This window comes from Gadus morhua, chromosome 14 (genome assembly GCF_902167405.1).
Source record: "Gadus morhua chromosome 14, gadMor3.0, whole genome shotgun sequence".
Taxonomy (NCBI): Eukaryota; Metazoa; Chordata; class Actinopteri; order Gadiformes; family Gadidae; genus Gadus; species Gadus morhua.
The window spans coordinates 26,179,381-26,190,559 of NC_044061.1; the positions used below are offsets into that span (position 1 = coordinate 26,179,381).

Consider the following 11,179-nt stretch of genomic DNA (forward strand, 5'->3'; position numbering starts at 1 on the left):
GTGTAGAACCTGCTGTAGAATGCCCTTAAAGTAATGCATACTACTACGGCGGCATTATGCTGAAGTCACTGCTTATTTTCACTGTTATGCTGAAATCATGATGATTACATTGACACTTATTTTCACCATTATGCTGAAGTCACACTGCTTGTGTCCATCAGATGGGCGGCATGGAGGCAGTGATCACCGGCCTCGCGGATGACTTCAAGATCCTGAAGAAACACCGCAAGCTGTTCACCTTCGCCACGGCGTTCGGGACCTTCCTGTTCGCCTTACTCTGCATCACCAACGTCAGTATTCCAGCAGGTTATCGGCCCTCCCATGTCTCAGTGGAAGATATTCACTTCAGGCTTTGTGAGAGAAGGTTGTTGCGTGTACTCCACGATTAACATCATGGAACATCCAATGGCATTACCGTTTATAAAGATTTGTTTAAATTAAATCGAACGGTGCCGAGAAATGTTATGTTTTGATAGTCATCTCTAAAGTCCCCGTTCCTTCCCTCAGCCCTACCTGTTTAGAAGTCAGCGCTCATAAAAGAGCTCATTGTGTGAGTTCAGGGTCAGAATGCAACCCCGTGGTGTCTTGGTTTGATACAAATGAGATTATCAACGCTTCGTCTGTGGTAACCCGATTGGCCCCTGTAACCCGATGGGTCACTGTGTTCCGAAGACAAGCAAATTGTACTTATGTTGCCCTGCATTTCCTCCTAGAGCTTGGACCCACTCGATAATTTCCATGAGAGTATCTTCTAAGTTGTGCAGGCCATCTCTCTCTGTCTCTCTTTCTCTCTCTCTGTCTTTCTCTCTCTCTCTCTCTCTCTCTCTCTCTCTCTCTCTCTCTCTCTCTCTCTCTCTCTCTCTCTCTCTCTCTCTCTCTCCCTCTCTTTTTCCCTCCCTCCCTCCCTCCCTCCCTCCCTCCCTCCCTTTCTCTTTCCCTCGTTCTCTTTCTCTCTCTCTCCGTCTCTATCTCCCCTCTCCCTCTCCCTCCTTCACTCTCTCCCTCTCTCTCTCTCTCTCTCTCTCTCGCTCTCGCTCTCGCTCTCTCTCACTCTCATGTTATAAATGTACATCTTCTCTTTCCTCATGCAGGGCGGGATCTACGTGCTCACGCTGCTGGACAGCTATGCAGCAGGAACATCCATCTTGTTCGGAGTGCTTATCGAAGCCATCGGAGTGTCTTGGTTTTATGGTGAGACGCTCCTCTGCATCAATTACATTTCATCAATGAGGGACAATAGCGGTGTTAGGTCTTTCATAAATGTAAGACCTGTTGAGTCCTTTGAGACTGAACCTGTGATTAAGGGTATTAAGGGTGATACCATTAACCCTTTATGAAGGGTTGCCAGTTCCCAGTCCTCCATGCGCTGTGTCTCTCTGTGAACAGGTGTGGACCGCTTCAGTGAGGACATTGAGCGCATGATGGGATTCAAGCCCGGTCTTTACTGGAGACTGTGCTGGAAGTTCGTCAGCCCAACCTTCCTGCTGGTAGGAACCACAGCTGTTTTCACGCTTTCATTATGTGATGTTTGGCTCTGAGACCAAAATCAAAGAAACCATTGTTGGAGTAAAGACTAAACTGCATGGGCCGCTAAAATGACCCACAACAGGTTGATTTAAAGATCTTTGCAAAGTGTTCAATGTGGACTTTAAGAGGGAGCCTGCTCATCTGGTAGAAGGGAATCGAACAGTGAGCCCTCGCCTTGTGGGGTCGATTCATGCTCCCCGACGCCAACTGTCCGACTTTTATATATTTTTCAAATCCTTTCTATGGGGCCATTTAATATGTTCCGACCTCATGAAGGGACAGAGCACAGGTTGTACAAACCACCAACCCAGCCCTTTGAAATCATGGAGGGTTCCTATTACAACAACAGTTTTTAAAGTATTGAAAAGTATTTTAAATTTTTATATCATAAGTCTTAGTTTTATTATAACTTAAGGACCTTAAATGCATGTGTTAAAAATGAATGTATGAAAAAGTCTTAGTCATATTATTATTTTAATTATATATTATTTAATTATTTAATTTTAGGACTTAAAATAGCTGTAATTTGCATAGGATGCAATTTATTTGTTGGAAGCAGATAAGTAACAAACCTCATACCAATGAATGTCAAATTTGGATGTGTTTGATGTGAAATAGGTTTATGTTCTCGCCCCGTGGCATGAGATGTTGACAACTGGTGTGAGAACATGTGTGCAGGATGCTCTTGCCAAGAAAGCAGCCCTGCTCTTTTGCACCATGTTAATGGTCTACTTATAAAACAAATCCAGGTCACCCACTGTCATTTACCCATACAACGTTGGACTGTGAAATCTGTGTTCAATTGTGTTCTAAGTATTAAGAAGGTATTGAAAAGACTTAAATTAAACTTGTTAAAACCTGCAGATACCCTGCATATTAATCATCAAATATGAAAAATATTTAATCATATAAAAGTTCAATGCTCTGATTAAATTTTGCATTAAACTGCATTGTTAAATAAATCTGCCTCTGTTTATACCTTTACAAAGAGTTTAATCAGTTAGAATCCAATCCAGTTCAAGAATCCACTAAGGCAACAATTTAAGTGGCATCTGGCCATTAAAAGCAGGAAACCTCCATCCATTAGCTGGGGTTTTACGGACGGTTCTCCGCTCGTTTATAAACTGCTTCGGATCCGTTGGGGAAAAAACATCAATATGTCAGGAGGACCGCAACCAACACTTTGGCCTTATCAGCCCTGGCATCTGTGAGCAGAGAGACGTCGGTGCCCTTTGCTTTCCAGTGGGAGAGTTAGCGGAGAAGCAGGGAAAACAAGAACTGCTTCATGAAACACTGCCTTTAATTACAGTTTACTGTGTTCTGCTCTGTAGGCACACAGTGTTGGGTACTTTTAAGTTTAAAAACTTACAATTTATTGATTAAAAAGTTGCTCACTTCAATTAAGAAATTGAAGTGGGTAACATAGAAGACTGATTCATGATGAGTGCCACTGAGATACGTCTAAGTTAAATCAAATTACATTTTGTAATATTTTAGATGCATTACAGATGTGACGCCAGCCATCATCAGCTCTCACTCTGACTTGTGGTCCTTCCTCCCTCTCTGTCACCTCATCCTCTGGTTCCCATGGGAACAGGTGGTGGTGATCGCCAGCATCGTGACGTCCACCGGTCTGACACTGGACGACTACGTCTTCCCCCCCTGGTCCAACGTGGTGGGCTGGGGCGTGGCCCTGTCCTCCATGCTGTTTGTCCCCGTCTACGCCGTCTACAAGTTCTTCAGCATGCCCGGGACATTTAAAGAGGTCAGTTCAGTGGGGATATGGTACCGCCCCGCCGCCACTGAATGATGGGAACACATTGTGTACATATTATACAGATGAGATACTATTATATCTATTGTTTGTATTTTCATTATATACATGTATAAAACAAACGTTTTTATGCATGCACTGTATTTAGGTATATGTGGAGGAACTTGACTTGCTAAAATAGCCAATTAAAATTGTTCTGATTCTGAAAAATATTAGTAATAGTCTAATTAGGAGGTAAGATGCATATGAACGCCTTCAGTACTGTAGTTCATAAGCCTGTTTGGAGATACAACACACATGCACATATGCAGCAGACAGGCACATGCAAACACACACACGTACACATGCAAGCACACACACACACACACACACACAACCACACACACACACACACACACACACACACACACACACACCCACACACACACACACACACACACACACACACACACACACACACACACACACACACACACACACACACACACACACACACACACACACACTCTTCTGGGTGTTCCAGGCATGTTTTGCATCGTAAACACATAACAACGATGCAATCGAAATAACAGCTCAAAGCAACATTTCCCCTCCTATTCCTGTGCCCCCTAACAAGCTGGGCCAACATGCTGTGCTAACACGCTACGCTTACACGCTACACTAGAACGCAACACTAGCATGCTACGCTAATACGCCACGGTATTGTTGCTTCCCATGGACCACGATGGCATTTCCTTCCACCCTGGCCCCTGGAATGCTCCAAAACAGAGCTCGCATTGGGTTGAAGGAGAGGGACGATTAGTGCAGGAGCAGAATTTGACAAAATAAATTATGCTTGTGTTAAACTACTGCAGCGCCTAGCTAAGGTCAATTGGACGGAGAAAGGGGAGGGAATAAAAGGGTGAAAGGATGAGAGGTTGCGTTTGGTCGTGGAGTGACGTCACGTTTTGTCTTCCAGAGGATCGCCTATTGCGTCACTCCGGAGCATGAGCATCATCTGGTGAAGGAGGGCAACATTCGGCAGTTCACCGTAGGTTTTTGTTCCTCTTGTATTGTTCCTTTACTGGTCTACTCTTTATTTTTCCATTCATTAACTCAGGAAATAATGGAGCTGACATTTATCTGTGTTTTGTGTTTCAGCTCAAGCACTGGTTGGCCATCTGACAGCCGGGCGAGAGCAGAAATCACCTCTTCTGTCTGCAGTCTCTCAGTGTGCTGTTGGCTCTCTCTCTCTCTCTCTCTCTCTCTCTCTCTCTCTCTCTCTCTCTCTCTCTCTCTCTCTCTCTCTCTCTCTCTCTCTCTCTCTCTCTCTCTCTCTCTCTCCCTCTCTCTCCCACTTCACTCCCTTTTATGGCTGTCTGTGTAAACCTGCAGATCTGTCGTTTGTAGATTTCAGGCTCATGCCGTGAAACAGACGCCAACTGCGCCACACGACACGCTAAAAGAAAAGAGAAGCGCTGAGAGTCTAGTCATCGTGTCGTTGCGTTCTACGCTCTCTCTCTCTCTCTTGGGCTGCGTTGACCTCTGATATTTAATTTATTTATGTTTATTTTTTAAAACATGATTTTGCATAAGCTGAGGTTGGCTATACCTACACCATACAGACTGGATACTAAAACTGAAACATAATTACTTCAATATATGTCTCAAAGCACTTTGGTTCATCTCTCTTTCAAGGCGTAATCTTTCCAGCACCTATAGCAATTTGGCGGGGGGAGGGGGGTGGGGGTTTAAATGTAAATACTTCTCCCATAAAACAAGTATTATTCAGCTGTGCAGAAGTGCTCATAAAGCATGCCATCCGTAGGACCACATCCTCCTAACCCCAGAGTCCTCCTTGTTCCTACGGAGGCGCAGCTTATCTGTGTGTGCCTTATCAGGTGTCACACTCCCTCTCTCCCCAGTCCGGAACAGGAACACATAGTATCAGCGGTCGCTTGACTCAGGAACCCAACTCACCCGAGATCAGTGGAGATCCCAGCGGACACATGGCATTCTGTAAACTTTGAAGACGCAATGTTTACGCGGTGTGGACGACCCGGTCCTCTTGATATTTATCCCTGAGGGCCAGAGGTCCACGGTGTGCCCGGGTCATGCTAGAGTGCCTCTGGAAACAGGCCTGGTGGTTCGCCGTCTTGTCTGCTTGCATTACAGAGGACCAGCGGGGACGGTGCGTGCGTGGTTAGGACGCTAGCCGCACCCCTGGTCCTTCCTGGGCTTGAAAACATTCAGACAAACCATTGGGAGTATGTCATGATAATAGTATGATGATAAGCATTTAAAAAGTGATCTTTCTGGCGATATCTGCCTGCTTAGATCATATATATAACCGCCCCCCCCCATTCTGTGTGTCACTGTTGTATGCCTTTAACTGTACAAGAAGCTGTTGTACAGTCAGTGCTCTCATAGGAAATGTAATGGACTTCTCTCCAAAGAGTATGCGTGTGTGAATGTGTGTGTGTGTGTGTGTGTGTGTGTGTGTGTGTGTGTGTGTGTGTGTGTGTGTGTGTGTGTGTGTGTGTGTGTGTGTGTGTGTGTGTGTGTGTGTTGGTATTGATGTGTCTTTGTGTGTGTGTGTGTGTGTGTGTGTGTGTGTGTGTGTGTGTGTGTGTGTGTGTGTGTGTGTGTGTGTGTGTACGTGTGTGTGTGTGTGTGTGTGTGTGCGTGTGTGTGTGTGTGTATGTTTGTGTGTGTGTGTGCGTGCGTGTGTGTGTTTGTGTGTGTATGTGATTGTTTGTGTGTATGTGTGTGTGTGTGTGTGTGTGTATGTGTGTGTGTGTGTGTGTGTGTGTGTGTGTGTGTGTGTGTGTGTGTGTGTGTGTGTGTGTATGTTTGTGTGTTTTGTGTGTGTGGGTGTGTCTGAGGAAGAAAGAGACAAAGAGAAGGATGCATTGGGTTATCTAGAACATTGTGTCTGCATATGGGTCTTTCTGAACTTCAGCTTTGGTTGTGCTCTATGACTGTTACCCCAAAAGCATCATGGCTTCTCTCTGTGTTCAGCTGAAACATTTCTTGTACTGTATTTCACAACCAAGGAAGTGCCAAAATAAGTCACTTACAAGTTTGTTTTTAACATTTTTATTTATTGGGACTAAACTGAAGGTGTATTTTAAACCTTGAATTAGAAGAAGATATACTTATATAGCGGCAGGAAGACATAGAACATTTTAAACATGTGATATATATATGAGAAAGATATAAAAAAAATCGATCTAAATATATTCTTTTGTTACATATTTAATCTTGTATTTATCAAATCGTTTATAACAAACAGTGAATGTAAAGTGTTTGAGGTGTAACTGTCAGCTGTTGTACCACAGTGTTTGATGTATAAGAGGAAACGTGAAAAGAGATGTAATCTCCAGCAAGGTCGCGGGCTCACGCCCCTGCTCTCCTGGAACCTTGTTTACAGAAATACTACGTTCATTACCACTGTCCTGTTGAGTGTTAGTGGCATCTATCAAGAGAAATCTGAATACTATTCACACTGTCATAATAAAGATTTTCTTCTACACAAACCTGCCGGTCGTAGGCTTTGCTTTTATTTTGTACCTCATCCGTTGGCTCTATACTCAACTAGGGCCCCTTGGATTCAACATCCCAAAGCATACCGACAACATATACGTTTTAGTTGCTCAGAATAATAGTTACTTCCATTTGTGTGCCTTGGTTGAAATATAGCGATGCGTACTCAATGAACTAACCTGATTACTGGGTAGAGTATTCTGCTGGGCAGCCTTGACCAGAATATAATCAGCATAAACCTTACTTTACCAACCATCAAATGCAGCATAGAGCACACTCCATGCTCACTATCCTGGGTGATGCTCAACTCATTCATGATTTTATTTTATCAAGGCTTCATGAATGTGACCCAAATTAAAGCCTTCAGCTGTTAGAAGTCAAACTTGTTTGAAATGTCTTAAATACCCAAAGAAGAACACATTATTCTCTCGTCTCTATACTCTAATCTCTAATGGGCTGCACATTTATGGTGGAGCTGTATTTCAAGGTTCCTCTATCCAGCATATATATTATAAATTAAAGGTCCTCGAGCCCTTTTTTCCTGATCACTATACTTATTAGCATTAAAACTAAACTCTTACTCTATGTCCTTGGCATACTGATTTGGCTAATCGTTCCAGGGTACATTTCTCAGTATAATCACTACTGTTGCTTCCATTTCCACTCAACCAAGGTCAATGGCACTTTGCTACAGTACAGCACGTTAGAGCAGTTCTGCCCGACATCGAAGACAAATGACAGACTTCTACTTACATCAAATGCAACAGCTGAACGACAGGCAATATTTACAACAAACGCAATGCTTAAGTGTGTAGTGTTATTGTTAGAGCACTACCAAACTCTTCATTCGTATCAACTTAAATTTTCTTGCCCAGGCCTAAATGCCAAAACACTGACTTAATTGTTAAGGGGACGGCCATGTTGTCTGTGATGCTGAGGCAGGTTTCTCACAGCTAGCTGTGCTCTGTTTCGTTAGCCCAAGGGTAAACTTGGCCTGAATTCTCCCTTTTCTTTTAGCAAGGATCAGCCCTCCTTTCAGCTCCATATGCCTCATCTCCGACCACCTACCACTGTTTACCTGTTGATTTATAGTCCATTTAATTATAATTTGTATTAACTTTAGCAACCCCTTTGTTGAACTGTTTTTGAGGAGAAGGATCCTTCATTATTTAATACTGAAACAACATTGTAACATTCTTCTTTAAAAATATCATAATAGTCGCAATGTACAATCTATTCTTCAGCAGGCCAGCACAACAACCTATACTGAGGTGGGTAATAAACAGGGTTACACAATTCAAAGCTGAAAGATGATTCCAGGACTGCATCATCTAAAAATCCTTAAGGTATTTTAGTGACATTTGCATTCAAGTAACCTCTTCAACACACTTTCACTGATGGGAACTCCACATTCTCACCAGAAAATAGAAAATAACTCTTCACGAGTTAATATATTTTTTTTTTATCATTGTATACATTTTTTACTTCACCAAGGGGGAAAAAAAGACTACTTTGTCCATAAATACTTTACTTGTTCTGGTCTTACTGATTAGATTAGGTGAGGTTATAAACCATGTTACACTGCACAGACTGAAAAAAAAGGCAACCATATATATAACCCCATTGATGAAGCCTTCAGGTTAAATAAACCTGACATGTGTTTGTGGTAAAACACACACACTTTACAAAACAGAAAAACCACACAATTTGGCATCCATGTAAACCAAGAGGGTCACCATAGGGTCATTTCCACGATATATACAGATAAAATATTCAATATTCAAACTGCTCAATCCACTGCAATATATTCCACATAAAGAAGACAGCCATGTATCCTTTTTATCATTGTTGCATTGCAAGAAAGCCTTCATTCATCCTCATGTATTCTTTTCAGCGTTCCCCAGATCTGGGAACAAACCGCAGAGGGTCGTTAAAAGCAGCTTTCTCCCACAAAGTCCTTCCTGTCTGGTGTATTCCAAGGATCCCCGTATAAGGGGATCCCATAATCTATAATGGGATTAGGAGGTCGAGTCCCATGGTTTACTTTCAATGGGAATCGAGCAGGCACCGAGGAGTCAGGTCGCGGTCCGACCAAGGAAAGCTCCTATTTGGAACAATGACATTAGGGCTGCACTGAGCTGCCAATTAAGTAGCTGTGTATGTAGGGCGGTTTGACTTTTATTGGCTAAACAAATCTGATGAAAGTATGTGGTTTTCACCTTTTTGCTGCGCTGGACGTATACAACTGGGAGCGAAGCCAGACCGACAGCCATAAGACGGAGGAGATATATCAAGCAGGCTCTTTATCTCAACAGATCATCAGGACGAGAGACATAGAGACAGAGAGGGAGAGAGAGAGAGAGAGGGAGAGAGAAAGAGAGAGAGAGAGAGAGAGAGAGAGAGAGAGAGAGAGAGAGAGAGAGAGAGAGAGAGAGAGAGAGAGAGAGAGAGAGTCTGGGAGATGAGGGAGATGTGGAGCAAGTAGGGAATATACAAAAATACATGTTATCCCCTTATTATTGCAGTGGAAGTTTCCATTGTTGGGTCAATAAAGATAAGCCAAACCGGATGTCTTTCTAGGCTTTCATTGGAATATATTTAAGTATATTTACATGCTATTTGACCCAGGAGAGCCCCATGTGTATTTTTCAGGTTATTTTTTCTCCAAGCGACTTATAAACTTTATAAAGAACAGAATGTTGGATATAATATATTTATCTAGGTATCTCCAACGTCTTCCTTAAGTTTTACTCTCCAGCTTAAAGGGGACATATTATACCACCAGGTGTGAGTGTGATTAGCCTTACAGGCCGTTTCGAAAATCTGCCCCTTATAACATCACAAGTGGGCGTGTCCACCTAGGTCTGTGCTGGATAGATCAGTCTACCAGCCTACCCAGTGGACTGAAGTAAACGTTGCTCATCTATCCAGCACAGGTCTAGGTGGACACGCCCACTAGTGATGTCAGAAGGGGCAGATTTTCGAAAAATGGCTTGTAAGGCCAATCACATTCACTCCTGGTGGTAAAATATGTCCCCTTAATACATTATGTAAAGATCTATTTGAACGCAAAACAAATAATGGACAGATAATGTGTAGACAGTTATTTGTAATAGTAGGTAATATTTCTTTACATGCCCACCAATAAAACTAGACTTATCTTAGCGTCAGATTCTGCAGATAATCCTTCCCTGGAAACTAAAAGGGAATGGATACAATGGTATACTGCAAAAGTCCCTACTTAAATCAAATTAAAAATAAATAACAGAGGCAGACTAACTTTCAAAACTTGCACTCAGCGTTTAATAAGACTGTAATCCACTTTGGATTCGACAGCAGATTAAAGCGTTACAACTTCTGAACAACTGATTGACGTGACATTTGGCGAAGTAGAGTTTGTTTGTTGACACAGAGCACATATATTCTGTAAAACTACCGGTATATCACGTACAAAATCAGCCAGCCATCCATCTGTCAAACTTCTTAACAGGCCGGGTCAGTTATTCATATCACACACACGCACACATGCAGGCGCACACACACACACACACACACACACACACACACACACACACACACACACACACACACACACAAAAGCTCATGCACGCACACACACTAAACACACAGAACCTGAGCTGCTGATCAAGTTCGGATACCTAAGGTGCAGCCGGCTACCTAAGGTGAGATCTGGTCAGAGAAGCACAAGAGCACATTCACGCAGAGTCCATATTAAAACACAAAGCACTTTGTGTCAAAACGGCCCAGAACCCAGTGCCCAAACGTTACCCTGCAACACCTTTCAGTGCCTATCAAGCATGTCCAATTAGGGCCAAAATGTATTCTTAGTTTCTTAATCACAAGCGAGCGCGGTTCACCCCCTCACACACGTTCCCCTCACACACAGGGGGAAGCCGGCGATGGGCAAGGAATGCTGCACTTTAGTTTGGAGGATGCTGACCTTGGCAGGGGACCTCCCCAGATCCCTCTCCCATGAGCTCGTCTACTCTGGAGCTGGGTCTCTGGGGCCAGTCTAGCACCGGGGTCAAGCCGTCCTCCACTGAACCCTGCCTTCCTCCATCTGTTAAAATAGTGAGGCTGGTGATGTTACACCATAACCTAATCGATTCATGCATCATATTTTGCCTTTTGTGTCATCAAATCTTAATTAAAACAATGGAAAAAAGGATATCCAATAACAATATAATAGCCATAATCACTCCATTTGAAGTGTTGCTTAAAGTACAATTAAACAGTGATTTCTTAGAATGGGACCCAGAGTTGCCAACAACTCTGGTACTTGGTATGTCCAAGAACCTTGATTGAAGGAAGCTAGACTAAGTAATGACATCA

General features: G+C 43.0%; 1 protein-coding gene across 1 annotated transcript in view; it reads left to right on the forward strand.

Moving 5' to 3' along the window:
• slc6a2 (solute carrier family 6 member 2) overlaps nt 1-4,925 on the forward strand; it is a 19,976-nt gene extending 15,051 nt beyond the window's left edge. Inside the window, exons 10-15 of the mRNA XM_030377524.1 lie at nt 162-290; nt 1,092-1,191; nt 1,387-1,487; nt 3,125-3,292; nt 4,260-4,331; nt 4,442-4,925. Coding sequence (XP_030233384.1) covers nt 162-290; nt 1,092-1,191; nt 1,387-1,487; nt 3,125-3,292; nt 4,260-4,331; nt 4,442-4,465 — 594 coding nt within the window. The 3' untranslated portion in view covers nt 4,466-4,925. The remainder of the gene's footprint in view (nt 1-161; nt 291-1,091; nt 1,192-1,386; nt 1,488-3,124; nt 3,293-4,259; nt 4,332-4,441) is intronic.
• Nucleotides 4,926-11,179: the final 6,254 nt, after the last annotated feature.